At 48.8% G+C, this 16,025-nt stretch overlaps 1 protein-coding gene across 3 annotated transcripts in view; it reads right to left on the bottom strand.

Annotated features, from left to right (window-relative positions):
* LOC119436936 (uncharacterized) overlaps positions 1-10,685 on the bottom strand; it is a 61,986-nt gene extending 51,301 nt beyond the window's left edge. The window contains exon 1 of one of the 3 annotated variants that reach the window (XM_049660128.1): positions 9,055-10,685. In XM_049660128.1, coding sequence (XP_049516085.1) covers positions 9,055-10,193 — 1,139 coding nt within the window. In that variant the 5' untranslated portion in view covers positions 10,194-10,685. The remainder of the gene's footprint in view (positions 1-9,054) is intronic. The other 2 variants (XM_049660127.1, XM_037703981.2) reach the window with 2 other exon arrangements.
* Between the last annotated feature and the right edge of the window lie 5,340 nt (positions 10,686-16,025).

Below are 16,025 nucleotides of genomic sequence, written 5' to 3'. Positions count from 1 at the left end.
GAAGACCCTCATCTAGCTCTCGATAAAGGGCATGCCATCGTATTTCAGTAGCTGCCAGGGCACCATACCGGCATTGCTGCTAATGACTTCACCGTCGAGATTGCCCGGTCGGCCCATGAAGGAACTCGAGCGGTTCAGATCATGCCCCGTACCAACGCTGCAATAATTTTTTTCTTCTGGGTCGAACTATGCCACACATTTATTGGTGTACTCCTAATCTCTCGAATTGTTGTCCGCACACATTGGATCCTTCCTTAAGGCTGCAACTGTCATCACGATTATCTCGCAGTGACACCGCATTGTTTGCGCCGACTTTGGCTATAAGCATCGCATTTTCAAACGCTTACTAGTTGCTCATTGGAATGGCTGACACGTCTATGTGTGACTCTTGTGGGAGCGAATACCTGTTCCCGTTACCCCGTCCAGCGCCGCCTTTTTCGTACAGCGTTTCACCGGCTGGCGTCCAATTACCTCACACATTTAATTATATTGAAGAGGCCCCACACGAGGCCAACCATGCGAGACACGCAGACAGGCCAAAACCGAGCGGGAGCAGTAAATAAAGCGCCGCATCAAAAAAATGTCGCAGTTTCGCCCGAACGGCGAAGCATCGATTGCGATAGCAAATTAGTAGAGAGCTATTCGGAGTAGGGATAGTAGTTTTATAGGCTGCATAAACTTGGACACATTCGCTTACTAACTGAATTAACAACCGTGGTGTCAGCGCGCACAAGCAAACATGAATAGATCACACTGAATGACCGCATGCAGACAACGACTGTCAAAACGCTGGCAGCAAGCGGAGCCGCCGCAGCGGGCGAAGGTTCGCGCGGTCTATCGCTTCAAGGGAAACTGAGCGGCGGATGCGCAGCGCATACAAAGGTCAGAGCCGTGTGGAGATAAGAGATGGTGCGGGCGAGCGCCAGCGCCGGGCAAAGTGCAGAGGAGTTGTGCAGAGGAGACGTTGTTGGCAGAGGAGAAGCTGCCCCCCCCCTCCCTCCCGCGCTGCCTTCCCGCTTTCTTGCTTTCGCGTGGGAGATTAAGTGGCCAGTTCCCCTTCGCCCGGTTGCAAGATAAGCATTTGGTGAAGCAGCACAGAGTCGCCCCGCCTCCCTCCCTCCCTCCCTCCCTCCCTCCCTCCCTCCCTCCCTCCCTTCCTCCCATACCCCCACGGCCTTTCGCGCGACGGTCGCGTTTGCTTTCCGCCGTGCGTTCGCTCTCCGAACCGGGTCCATGGTTCCAATTCAATTCTAGGGCTTTACGTGACGAAACCACAATCTGATTATGAGGCACGCCGTAAGGGGGGGGGGGAACTTTGGATTAATTTTGGCCACCTAGGGTTCTTTAACGTGTACCTAAATCTAAGTACACGAGTGTTTTCGCATTTCGTTCGCATTGAAATGCGGCTGCCGCAGCTTGGGTCGAACGCGTGACCTCGAGCTCAGCAGCCCAACGCCATAGCAACTGGGCTACTGTGGCGGGTCTCAGTGGTTCCAGCAAGACGCTATTAACACACTGTGCCGAAGATGTTTATTTGTAAATTGCGTATCCGTGCTACTTCTGTCACAGCGTTTGAGCACAGATGTGCCTTTATTCAAGCCGAAAAATACGAGCTCTGGCTGTCTTGACTTGGTTCAAATACGAGCTCTGGCTATGGTTGGTTCATGTTCATGGCGGCATGACGGCTTGGATAGAAATGAGATGGCATCAATTTCCGCGCTGCGCTCGCGCCATAATATAGGTCTTCCCTTTCCTTGTATACCTATCCCGCTTAAAAAAGCGCTACGCTTAAAAATTGCCATTATAGTCTTCACGAGCTTATTATCTTCATCCACGCCACTGACCCAGTAGTGTTGCTCATTTCGTAGTTGGTATTAAGAGGACAGCGATAACGTTATGTCCAGAAAAAGAAAAAAAAAAAAAAGATTGGGCTATCGGCGATGCGAAAAGATACCGTTTCTATTCGGTGCTTTTAACCGCGATAAAGCGATTGCTGATATTTATACGCTGATAAAGCTTGCTTTGTGGCCTGTTATCCGCGCTTACCTATGCATGTGCTATACGTATCGAAATTCCAAACGCAGGAGCGTCTGAAAAGGCTTCCTGTAGTTGCATATCAGGGCCGGTATTTTTGCAGCGAAGCCTTTCCGATGCTAATGCCTTTTCGCGCTCGGTCAGTGGTCACAACGACGGTTCGCTCACGTTATCAACGGGATCAGCCGGCTGTGAGCGGTGGATGATAAGACTAGTATAGAATAAAGCATAACGCATCGCTACAAAATACCAGCCCTGTTTATACGTAGACGAAGAGAGCGTAAGTTTGCTTACTCGGACAACTGCAGCTTATCACATCGTTACTAAATTCGTATGGCGCAATTGATAAATAGCGTAAAGCATTGGAATAATTTTAGGAAATAAACGAAACGTTTCATGAGTCATGATAGTCGCTGTGCGGATGGGTGCGTTCGAATAGATTTTGACCATTTGGAGTTATCTGACATGCACTAGAATTTCAGTATACAGGTGCCTTTAATAATTGCGGTCGCATCTGAATGCAGCTGGAAGTCAAGTTCAACCTTACGGAAAGCAGCTAAATGCCCTGTCCCGAGCACAACCACCGTAATATCACACACCATCAAGCTATCAGTAATGCCCCGGAAGAAGCCTCCCGATCTGTAAGGCAACCAGAAGACGCCGCTCATGCTGAATACAGTCATCGCCTCCGCAAGAGCAGGAATCTCTCCCAGCACACTCCAGTTGGCGACGCGAGGCATGGTTGGTTCATGTTCATTCCTCATCAAGGTTATAGACAGCGAAGTGAAAGAAAAATGTAGCCAGGAGCTTGCTACACTTTCCACTGTTTACGAGTTGTTTATTAGCATTACTACGCAAACGGAATCAAAGTACAAGCAATTCGTCCTTAAATAGGTTACGAAAGAAATGCATGGAGATGGATTCAAGCCCAGGAACTTCACGCGGAAGCAAGACACGCTATCCACTGCGCCACACAGGATCAATGTTTCAGCTGTTGAAACATTGGTCTCTATATGTTGTTGCGACAGTCGAAGTCCGAGCGGCCACGAAGGTTCCATGTATGGTGCCGTGCCAGGTGCCGAGAGGAGGAGATATCCAGGGAGATTAGAAAAACTGTTTTATATACAAATGTACATATGGTATATTACATATTACAAAAAGGGCTCCATGATATTGGAGCCGTCTACGTGCTAACATCTTTGCATGTAGTAGCGTTTACATCTCCGAGCGTTCTACATGGTCGAGCGTTCTCTACATGGTCAAGCGTCGCTGTTTTATCCATTTCGTTTCCCTCTTTCACTCGACGAGGGAATACACTGTAGTTCGTTTAGATAATCACCATCTTGGATCTGGTGGCCATATTCCGCACGTGATGTGTCATCGTTTCCCGTCAGGCTCCGCCTCCAATCTTGCTAGGTCGCCCCCGAACACAGGCAGCGGTTGACACTTTGGGAACCGAACGTTGATGTCGTTACTGGTCCCTTTCAAGATTCGCCCCTCCATAGCGGTCAGTTCGCGGAACCAGGGAGGGCGGTGGCTGTCTCGAAAGGGCGTAGCTTGGCACGTAGCAGTCGGCGCCGGGCCTCGTCGTGGTTCGGGCGGCTCTGGTAATTCACGGAACCGCACCAAAGGGGCGACGCTGCCGTTTAGCGACGCATGAGGTAGACCGGAGACCAGCTGCTAATCCCTCAGTCCCAGGTGACAATTCTCGGCCGCGAGAAAGGAGCGCCAGATTGGCGCGTCTGAGTCGGCGCCGGCCTCCTTTGTCCCGAAGGACCGCCAGACACAACAATGTATAAATTGTCGAGAAGCTCGAACTGCTTCATTTCATGAGAAACCTTGCACGAGAAAGTGCATTCGTTACACTTGAAACCTTTAGCTGTAGCGAAAATGCTAGTAGGTGTACGAACACCTTTCGTATAGGGTGTTAATTCTTGCATTAGGGTGTTAATCTTGTTTATTGTATTTGTATTTTCTCGCACACACCCTTACGATAGGGCGAGTAAAATAGCTGCTAACTGGTTGTAATGAAAGGTGTAAAGTTGGAAAATGCGATTTTAACACCTCTAAGGGTGTTAAGATATTCAGTGTGATACGTGCCCACTGAAGTTGCAACCTTGGCGAAAAATACGAACACCGTTACAGCGCTTTTATCCTAAACACACATTGTGCAAGTGTACGTATATATTATTAACCGCGTCAGCGCTTATTCGGACACCATCCGCGCCGTTCTGCCAAACTTGTAACACCTGCGGCGTTGCAGAAACTTAGGTGCTATACTTCTTAATAAAACCGGTGGATATCACTAGGTCTTAGATTAACAGGTGTGTGCATTTTATAGATACTCATGAGCCGACTTTATACACATGTATTAAGTCGTTATTCATTGTTAGATTACGATGAAGAAAGATGCGGCCAGTGGCACTACTTAGTGGTTAAATAGCCAGCTCACTGAGGCTGGCACTTTCTTCAGCGCGAGAAATTTTTTTCCACACGGACGTGTTGACTCTAAGATGCGCAGTGTGTATAAGTATATGAACTGTCGGCTCAAGAATTAGGATAGTTGGTCAAATGTTCATGCCATTTGTGCATACAGTCCGGTATTGCAGGACACCCGTTGTCTTGCAGTGACCTTAGCAGTCCGACATAAGCAGCTGCAGATACAATGAATTGTTACGGAGACGCTGGCTTCGGGCCACTGCTGTAATTAACCAATTCAAATGAAATTAATTTTGCAAGGGCTTTCTTGGTTGTCCGCCAGGCGTTTAATTTGCCCACCAGAAGATGATGCTTGCATAAACTACGGGATGCAGCTAACGTGCAACTTTCGAGTGCTCCTGTAGATGACAAACAACGAACATTACAAGCGTTTGATGCTATTGGCCTCCTGCGTGACCAATGACCGCGCTGCGAACGGCGTTCCGGTGACGTCAGCAGGGGAACTCGCCTTTGTCGTTCTGCCAAGCTCTGGGCAGAAGAGCTACATTTTCATCTGTTTGCTCGCACTTCGACTGCGTGCCCGCACAATACCGTGCTCTCCAATTACTACCTGTTTTTTTCAAGTGTTTTATAAGTGCCAGTATTAGAAGAAAGACGAACGTTATATATTTCCTGTTTCTTCCATAAAACCACCCGACCGTGTAACCCAGTTGCTATAGCTTTGCACTGCCGAGCGGGAAGTCGTGAATTCGATTCCGGCCGTGGCAGCCGTATTTCGATGGCAGCAAGAAAAAAAAAAAAACGCTAATGTGTTTAGATTAGGTCAACGTTAAAGAACCCCCAACTGGTCAAAACTAATGTGGAGTCTTCTACTGCGGCGTGCCTCGTAATCATATTGTTGTTTTGGCACGTAAAACCCCAGAGTTTAATTTTGTTTATATAACCACTTATTTTTTTTTTTTGACACGACCTCGTGACTCGGTCATAAAATATCACGCCGCGTGAGAGTAAGCGACAGTCTACGCATGCAGCTTTGTAAACGAAGCACGATCGCAGGGCTCATTCGTAAGATTTATCGTCGACTTAGAGGCATCGCAGTTGAATGCGAATTTTACATTTCGCTCATAATTCTAGTCACTTGGGGATGCATGCATAAAACGTTTGCGGACAAGAACAATCTCATAAATTCTGTGACAAGTGGCTTATTGCGAACATTAGTTACACCACGCATTATGTTTCACAGTCGTCAATCGTGCTTTACAATATTTTCTTGCAAATAAATCTGATTACTACTTTGCAATGCCAAAATTTTGTTTATTTAAGTTAGCATGAGACTATCTCTGTTCAGCGCACTCTCAGGCTACCGAAACCACTCGATAAACATCACCTTTATCAACTTAAGAAAAAAAAGTTATAAAAAAAAAACGCAGCGATACCTGTCAACATTTTATTGAGCCTTTGTTCGGAAAGTGCTAAAGCTTTTTTTTTTTGTGCAAAGAAAAAATTGCACGATACGTCTGGAATCTGACACCCAGCTGCACAATTTCTGTTTTCACGATTTGTTAGTTCTTTTTGGGCAGGTTCGGCTTGCATCGTGCCGGACCATTTAAAGCTGCTGATTCATCACTTACCTGCCTAATGCCACATTGTAACTAAATACCACATTTTGCTACAATGTCACAGCGACAATGGAACAGCAATGACGAGAAACTAGCGCAGTACACGCACGCATATGCACTAATGGCTAGCAGACGACACGAGGAGCAATCCTAATAGGGGCAACGACGGCGACTCTACTCGATTTCGCAGGGACTAGTGCTCTGGAACATTCCGTACATAATGTTCTGCAAACCTGCAGACTCGCATTTTAAAAACTCCAGCAGGGCAGGTTGGTCGACAGCGTCAAGTTTCCTTACCGCTGACGTCACACATGAGAGGGCGCCACTCAAAGATCTCGGGGACGTTCAGCAAGAAACTTTTACAATATTGGTGGAAAAAAAAGCGAGGAAGAGATTGATACGACCGGATGTTACAGGCATAGATAACGGTACAAAGTAGATAGATAAGTTTTGAGGAAGAAAAAAATATTAAGATGTATACAAATAAACTAGAATGATAACTGATTAAATCAAGCAAGCTAGGTGAGTAATTGTCACCGCCCGATTCAAAGAGGATGCCAATAAATCATCATCATCATCGGAACAAATAGTGCAGACTGCGCTTAAGCAGACCATTTCAGACTATTTTTCCCCAGTCGAGAAGGTATTGTTGTCGAATATAGACGTGCTTATCAAATTAAGAGTGTGGACTTACAACAGCGATGGGCTGCTGAGCACGAGGTCGCGGGATCGAATCCCGGCCACGGCGGCCGCATTTCGATGGGGGCGAAATGCGAAAACACCCGTGTACTTAGATTTAGGTGCACGTTAAAGAACCCCAGGTGGTCTAAATTTCCGGAGTCCCCCACTACGGCGTGCCTCATAATCATATCGTGGTTTTGGCACGTTAAACCCCATAATTTAATTTTTTAATTTTTACAACACCGACCTAAAACACATGCAATATATATTTTTTAATATTCCAGCAACGTGTTCAGGAACATAAAATTGTCGTGCTATGTCTGAGAAGGTGGTGGTCTGCAGTACATAACCAAAACTACAATACCACGACATTGCTATGACGCCGCCATCGACGTCTATATGCAGCGTACTGTCGTATATCACCACGCTTATGCGCCTAACCGTCATTTGAAGTGTAGAACGCAGAGACGCGGCCACCGTTTTTTTATTCCCGATGCTGGTGCTTGGGCTGCAAGAGTAAGTGATGATAAAGCAAAGTGTTGAATCGTGCCAGACGACAGGGTCAGCCTCAATGATGGGCTATTAGGAGCTACTGTTATCACAACAATAAAGAAACATTGCGAAGCGTAAGCTCTTCTTGAAGCATGCCTGGCATGACTTTTTTCAGACGAATTGTGAAGACAAGTATTTTACATGTTCCTGCATCTAAAAAAAGTTTTATTCCGAGTTGAAAGCATGCTCAATAGGATGTGTAGAAATATTCAATGTGTCAGAAAAAATTGTACTGCTGGTAACAAAAATATGGAATAGGGATGGACAAATGTTGCAAGCGAAGTTGGCATTGTAGTTTCGTATTGATGGCAAAATGATAACGCATGCTGTTTCGCCCTATGCAGCAAACAATGTTCCCAGGCTACATTCATCAAGAACGTATTCAATGCTTCGAATATTTTTGTACGTAACCGTTAAAATACCATGAAATTGTTGTTCTTCTTCCTGGGGTTTTATGTGCCAAAACCAGTTCTGATTATGAGGCACGCCGTAGTGGAGGGCTCCGGATTAAGTTTGCCCACCTGGGGTTCTTTGACGTGCACTGCAACGCAAGCACATGGGCGTTTTTGCATTTCGCCTCCATCAAAATGCGGCCGCCGCAGCCGGGATTCGATCCCGCGATCTCGTGCTCAGCAGCGCAACGCCTTAGCTGACTGAGCCACCGCGGCGGGTTACATCGAAATTGTAGCAAAATAATTGTTTCGCTACTATTACGCATACATACCAGGCTGAATTATGGAAAGAATATCAGACAGACCAAGTACAACAGATGTGCTGTCTTTTTATCCTATTTCTGAGTAGAGCTGCAATTGGAGCCAGTTGATACGTACATGTCTGGATAAGCGCGTCATCAATCACTTTATCTGCTAAAAAAATTTAATTCATGCAGGGAATGTAAGAAAAAGAAATGGTCATCCTTCTTCCGACTGCGTTTGGGAATGCAAGAAAGGGAATGTGCATGTGTGCTGTACTTTTATCTTTCTTCGCGCAATCATTTTGTTAACACGCATGAAAAAAATATGTATCAACAGATCGTCAGAAATAAACAGTTGCTAGGTCGCGGTGCTGCACGCTTCGTCCAGTTTTGTCCCTGCGATTAACGGCGCGTTTAGCCAAACCATTTCTGAGGACATTTTGCAAGATTCCGTTTTGATCAATGATGGGAATGATTTTACAAGTGCTAAGTTTCCAGTTGACGTGAGTAGAAAGCTAACTGCGACTGTAGTATTAAGATTATCACAGAAGTGGCGAACAATTTTCTGGCGATATTTACAGAACATGTCCTGCCGCACTCTTACCTGCATGCCAGCCGCAAACCTATGCAGCTGCGCTACTTATTGTAAGAAGAAACGAGCGAACAGAGGCTGTCGTTAGCGGTACCAACACTATGGGTCACGCCTTACATACAAGCTTCAGATTCGTTTTGTTCACAAAGTTACAGAGCCGCTCTTTAAAAGTGTCTCGGGAATCTGACGTAAGACCCTTTTCTATACCTTTAGATATCGCGAATGAATTCGGGGACCGATGATCGAGTTTATTGGTGGGAGATCCACACCAGTTAAAGCATATCCACACAGCAGCGGCGCGACCTTACCGTTGAGACCTTGCGGAGTTGTGATCACGCCTCGGCAATGTCGCAAGGGCAAGATTGCGCGCCATGATCAGCGAACACGCGGGGTTTCAGGGCATGAAGCGCGCAATTCTTCGATGCGGAGAAAGGCGCACTCACGTGAGAAGTGGCAGGAAGTGGAGCAGTGGCAGTGTGACCCAGTACCAGACCAGCACCAGAGCCCTCATGAAGTGCTCCTTGATGCTCGCCAGGACCACCACCGAGTAGACGCGGGTCACGAAGAACAGCAGCGACGGTGCATGCATCAGGCCTACCGTGATCACGCACAGCCACGTCCGTTCTTCGTAGTATGCTACGGCGAGCATCGCGTTCGACACGAGAACGGCGGCCAGCAGCACGAAGGCCAGCGTCGACGGCGCGGCCAGTGCTCCGCATCCCATCTTTCTGGCCCTGCGGTGCCCGGCCTCTGCGCTGCGGTATGTGGGCCATGGCGAGTCGTCCTCTGCCGCGGTCGCCTCGACGTGGCTGTTTTCTTCCTCTTGCTCCTTGGCCGCCGCCGCAGCCAAGGCTGCGGCAATCTCCCTCTCCTTGACGTCCACTTCGTCCATAAAGAGCTGCACGACGTGCTGCTCAGAGATGGTCAGCTCGTTGGATGTTGATCGTGGTGTCAGAACCGGTGTGCCGCTGCTCCTGCTGATAGCGTTGCTGCTTGATGGCGAGCAGCCAATGGACGTCGCCTGCGTCAGTTGGTGCTGCTGCTGGCCGTCGGACCCGCCGTCCGCGACACTGTCGCGGGACGGAGGCGAGCTGAGAAGTTCGATGAAAGCGTCCACGTCGTTCCCAGCCACGCCTTCTGCGAGGCTCCGGCTGCCGAAGGCACTTGAAGCAGTGACGCGCGCCGGCGGTTCTCCTGATACACGACCCTGCCTCGAGATTTTGACCCTGCTGTACCGCTGTAGCCGCGGGTTTGGACGGGACTGTGAGCGCGCATTGCCGAGAGCGCCGCACGTGCAGCGACAGGGTGACCCGTAGCTCATGTAGCCGAGGCGCCCGCCGGACACAGACGGCCCGTCGGCGACGCTACACAGCCATCTGTGAGCGGTCGAGGCAGCGCTGTCGTCCAAAGCTGCGGTGTATGGAAACTTGCCTCGGCGGCTTGGCACATGAAGCGGTGATCTCTCTCGCAAGGCTACGTCGTCCCTTTTCTCGATTTCGATGAGTGCAACCAGTTGCGAGTCCTTTTCATGACAGAGCTTGCCCTTGCACCGGAAAGCACGGACGGTGATCAAGTTGTGCATAGGTTGGGTATGTTCACCACAACGATCATTGCACGCTGCGTGTAGCGCGCAGTGTGCCGCGTGGCGAATCACCGCAGCGTTAACTGATGTGGCCTTCCTTCGATGTCACGTGGGCCAGCTGTCCTGCCGGGGCGAGCCACCCGGCCGCGCGCAGGGGCTATCCCGGGTCCCCGGCGCGTGCACGCTTGCGGCGCTCGTATGTCGTGCGCCCGTTATGCAGCACGGATGCGTCCTTCCCCGTAGCGCGGGGCACCCGACCGTCTCGACTGACGCACGGGCAGTGCCCGTGTGCGGAGGGCCTTGTTGAGATCGTTCCGCTTGTATCGAGGGCTCAGAAGGAAAGATATACAATCCCCTTATCCAGGAGAGCCGCAAAAGAGCTCGCAACGACGACGCACTATCGCCTCTCCTTTTCTCGCCGCCCGCCTGCGGCTGATAACGGCGAATAATTTTTCTTGGCTCATTCTTTGGCTTGTGCGTTCTTGCCGCTTCTTCGCCGTCCTGCCGCGCACTCTTTCCCCTGTATTCTCGCTGCTTCTTTTTTTTTTTGTTTTATGCACCTGTTATTTTTTTTTTTTTGCTTCTAGATGTCATTCGTAAATTGCTGTTTCCGCCCGTTCCACATGGAACAACATCATCGTCACTGCTGTAAGTCTGCGGCCGAAAGCGTCTCCCTTTCTTTCTCAGCTTAGCTTTGAGTCGACGTTAACGCGTCCTCTTATCGAGTGTTTTCTCTGTTTTACTTACATCCCCTACTAGGGAGTGGAAGCCTCTGTTTTTTGCTCCATGCATCTATAGATAAAAACAAGGCGCGGAGTTTGACCCGTTGTGTTCGAAAGGTCCATCTGGTCCATTCACTTGTGGCTTTGCGTGTTCAACGCAGTAAGCGGCTGCCCGCCAGAGCGAAAACTTTCGTACGCGGCGCGTGTGTGGCGCGCTTTTCACCTCATCTTTGAGGATCGTGCTGCCCTTCGCTGCGTCTTACGTCGGACACGTTCGCAGCATTGGAGTTTGTGGCTTCGAGTCAGAAAGATTCAGTCGTCGCGAGCTTATCTGTTCTGCCAACAGGCACTCGTGTCGTCACGTGAAATAGTATCAAGGAGTACGTACACTGTTTTGGCGCGCTGGACGCACACGTGCCTGACGACACGAGGAGCGCAGTCTGTAACGGATGCGGTATCGACACAGATAATCTCGCCCTCTTATTCTGAAGCGTCAATTCGCACGTCATCTTTGCCAAACACCAAACTTGCGTAGACTACTTGTATCAGTGAGATGATTTAGCCAAGAGTTGCTGAAGCCAGGGAAAACACGGGCAGTGCTCTGATGGCAAGGAAAATTTACCTTACGTTTTTTTTTTTTCATACTTGTGGTAAGTTGACGAGACAGAAAATGGAAGACAAAGCCGAATGTGTGTTCACGTTTTGTGCCGTATTTTTAGACATGCGCCGTAGAAAGTTCCATGCAGCAGGATATTGCAATGGGAAAAGGGGTCAGTCCGGGCACCATGGCTGCCGCACTAACCGCTATGTGCATCGTCGATCTTCCAGCGCATAAATTCGAGTTTGTAATCTGACTGCAGGCTTTGTGAAATGACCGAGAGGGAAAAAATATGAGGGAAAGCAAGAAGAGAAAAAAGGTTTAATGAAAGAAAAGATGGAGAGGCTGGCCGCTGGAGCGCGCCTCTGGCCTGCTACTCCACACTGGGATAACGGTTGAGAAAAGGAGGATGCGGTTTTCTAAACGGCAGTGAGCGATCGAGAAATGGAAAATAATAGAGAGGGATAAGAAAAAAAAAGTAAGAACGCAAATAGCCCACTCAACCAGAAGCGACGCACAAACTGTCGAAACGTATCCTTCTGGTAGTGGGCGAAGGTTCTTAGACGATGGTCCCAGGCTTGTGTGGGCCCTACATAGCAATAGTAGTTTTTTTCCCAGAAAGGTCCTAATATACTAATCGAAAAGGGAGTTAGCGAAGGAGACGCAATCTATATGTTGTTACTCACAGCATCCATGCAAGAAACCTTATTCGTGATGATTACGTAATACGTATGTCAAGAACGGAGACCGCGTTGTCAACATGGTTATTGAAGGCAAAACTGTCTTGTGAAGCACGAGTAACTTAGTAGACGACGTCAAAGGAATGTGACTACTGAGTGCAATCTTCAAATTTAAATTTCGGGTTTGAAGACTAAGACAGCAAAATTACGGCAGAACCCATCTCACGATGACTGTCGACGGTAATGCGATAGCATTGAATCTATATAGAGGGTGTCCCAGCTATCACGCAGCACGATTTAAAAAAGGAGGAACGGCGTTACACGAAGCAAACCTTGTGCACCTTGTGCGTATTGTTTCCAGTGCAGTGGAGTAGCCGCCAGTAATTTTTTTCGTTACTGAGATTTAATTAGCTAATTGTAATTAATTATCTAACTCGAGAAGTACTGTCCTAATTATCAAAGTGTCAAGGAGAAAGTTGTAGAGCAACATGTAAAACTCCCGATACAGCCTTCTGTTGCTCAATACGTGCTACATGTGTTTTTCCGAGCGTGAAAGAAGCCCGCGAATACACGCAGAATTGCCGCGCGACTGGCCGCTCGAGGCACTTTGCGTGTATTCGCGGGCTCCATGTCTCGTTTTGTCAACGTGCGGTGATATCATTTCTGGTGAAAGAGCCAATGTCGACCCGCAGTATATTATATAAGAGGCTTAGCTTGCATATGGCGACGCGTGAATGAGCTCGAGCCAAGTGTGAAGATGCGTCAGGTATTTTGACTACGGCCAGACAAGCATGGACGAACAACCTCGGAGTGGTCCATACAGTCATCACACAACAAGTCAGTCAAGGCACTCTTGAAGTTTTTGCGTTCGAGTGAACTATTTGACCGACTATAGTTCCTACGGACGTTTCAAACCTCCTCTACATTAAAAAAATTATTTTCGTCTCGCCGCTATTCTTTTTCTTTTTTCTTTCCGTCTTTCATGTCCCCTTACCCCCCCCCCCCCCCTCCCCAGTGCAGGGTAGCAAAGGCGAATGTTTTCCGGTTAACCTCCCTGCCTTTCCCACCCCGTTTCTCTCTCTCTCTTTCGGAGTTGTCGGCCTCGGTAGCCGCTGCTGAAGCCAAGAAGCCCGTTGATGCACTCAGCTATAAGGAGAGAGGCGAGTAAAAACAGACGAAATAACGAGAACGCTTGAAAAATGAAACAGTGCAGGTCAAGAGATGATTGAAAGCTTAGATAACCAGTAAATAAATGCTGATCGATACGCTCGAACGTTGCTGAAGATCCATTACTCACTGCGCGAACTGCAAGAAAAAAAAAATGTCGCAGTTTCGCCCGAAAGGCGAAGCATCAATTGCGATAGCAAATTAGTAGATAGCTATTCGGAGTAGGGATAGTAGTTTTATCGGCTGCATAAACTTGGACACATTCGCTTACTAACTGAATTAACAAGGGTGGTGTCAGCGCGCACAAGCAAACATGAATAGATCACACTGAATGACCGCAGACAACGACTGTCAAAACGCTGGCAGCAAGCGCAGCCGCCGCAGCGGGCAAAGGTTCGTGCGGTCTATCGCTTCAACGGAAACTGAGCGGCGAATGCACAGCGCATACAAAGGTCAGAGTCGTGTGCAGATAACAGTCGGTGCGGGCGACCGCCACAGCCGCGGGCAAAGTGCGAGCGCAGTTGCTGGCAGAGTAGAAGCTGCGCCCCCCCCCTCCCTCCCTCCCGCGCTGCCTTCCCGCTTTCTTGCTTTCGCGTGGGAGATTGAGTGGCAAGTTCCCCTTATGCCCGGTTGCAAGATACGCATTTGGTGCCGGAGCACAGCGTCGCCCCGCTTCCCTCCCTCCCATACCCCCACGGCCTTTCGCGCGACGGTCGCGTTTGCTTTCCTTCGTGCGTTCGCTCTCCGTGATAGCGCGCGTCCCCCGCGCGCCTTCGCTCGCGCATACGGCGCGCGGCGACGATTTTATCGCCCTTAGACTTTAAACGGAACCTCACGGCGACGGCGACGGCAGAAATCCGGTTGAAGTGTCCATATAATTGCTATCGCAATAAAAATTACCTTGCCGCACGACAAGCGGCGTGCACTCACACTCCTCGTTAAACAGTGAAGAGAATTGGCGGAGACAAGAGAAGCGCTTTAACACCTGCCGCAAACGAGATCAAATGCGAAGCCAATGGCACGAGACACCGCAGGCGATAGGTGCAGCTGTGCTTGACCGTCTCTACAAGGCTGAGGCGGAGTTCTATATTGGAAGGGTACTTCCAACCTTCCAAATTGGTCAGAAAAATGCGTGCAGCCAAAGAGAGACTACGTAAAAAAATGAACGAAAGTCTGTAAACAGAAGTGACAAAGTTTCGCTTCAGCACGCAGTGTAATCATTTTTGAAAAGTGGACGCTGGTTACTTTCAGTACGACTTACCGTCGTACATAATGTACACAAGAGGCGCTGTATTAATGCACATAAATTGCCGTTATTTCAAACTAGATGCTTAATGTTTTATAATACCATCTCGTGCTTAATCTTGTTCTCTCTATTTCTCCTCCGCCTTTTTTCTTTGGTATGCAGAGACGTAGGCTGGCGTATGATGCCGTGGCCCTCAAAGACGGCACCGAGACAACGTGAAAGAGTTCTTTAGTACCTCATAGGTGAAAACAGTCTAGCTCTGGCAGCTGGACGCTTGAAGCACACGCATGTACGCCAACTCGGCCTTTGGAGCACGAGCATCTACCCGTGCTTGTTTCAGCCACCGCTGAGCAGCGCTATACCAAATGTAGTTTCTTTGCTCCATCAACGCTATAAGCCTTCTAGTAACCAGCCTCTCTGTTTATTACAAATATCTCGCCCTTTCACAATTGGTGCGCAATGTTATACCATGTAACCTAGGAGAAAAAGCATTAAAATTGACGAGTTGTTCTCAGCTGGCGTACGCTATAATGTCCCTACGCTACGGCTTGGCTGTGCACGGTGAAAGCCATATTGTTGACATGGGCGGCTTAACTTCGACCACGGGGTGTTCTTTCGTACGCAAACGTGCATACATAAAATGCGGCCACCTCGGTCGGAAATCGAACCTGTACGTTCAGCAGAAGAGGGACGCTGTCGTGTGAGAGAAGTTGATGTCAACGAATCGTTTTGTTATTATCGAAGGCCACGAGCTCTTGTAACAGGTCCACTCGCGCATTTGCAACTTTGAGAAATCTGTGCATGCCTTGCACGGCATTGTTGCCAACGGTACCCGCTGCCGAGCTTAGATTTCTAGATTTTGATTCTTCACATTTGGCTGCAGTCTTATATTTTAATTTTTTCTGTGTGCTTCTTTCCCGGAATACTATAAACGTCGAACCTTACAGTACACACTTTGGCACAGTTTCAGATAGTGCACACTGTGCCGCGATGTATGGCTCGCTCACGCGAAGACCGATACGTGTTGAAGAGGACGCCGCGAAGCACTCGAGTTTTAGAGCGAGCAGCGCTATCTGTTATCCCGAATGTAAGCACGGTTTGCTTGGTTTGTGTAAACAGGCGCAACAGGTCAGTGCTTTGTTGTGAGTCTCACGCCCTTCGCACACTTCACTGTGCGTTTTCCAAGCACGTGGAAGTGCTTAACAGCGAGGCGCCACGGTCAAGAGTCGTGTCTTCACAAGCCAGATTTCGTGGCCATAGAAGCGGCGAGGACGCCCGCACGAGCACCGCACGAAGCGCTGCAGCTGCTGTTGGTTTCAATGCCCGTAACCTTCATTGTTCCCCTGCATAACATGGGCGTTGCCGGACCTAGGACATTGTCTTTCCTTTAGCATCAGTGATTTTCTGCTGTGTCACAGC

The sequence above is a fragment of the Dermacentor silvarum genome, chromosome 1 (genome assembly GCF_013339745.2).
Source record: "Dermacentor silvarum isolate Dsil-2018 chromosome 1, BIME_Dsil_1.4, whole genome shotgun sequence".
Lineage (NCBI taxonomy): Eukaryota > Metazoa > Arthropoda > Arachnida > Ixodida > Ixodidae > Dermacentor > Dermacentor silvarum.
This window is presented reverse-complemented; position numbering and strand designations above follow the sequence as displayed.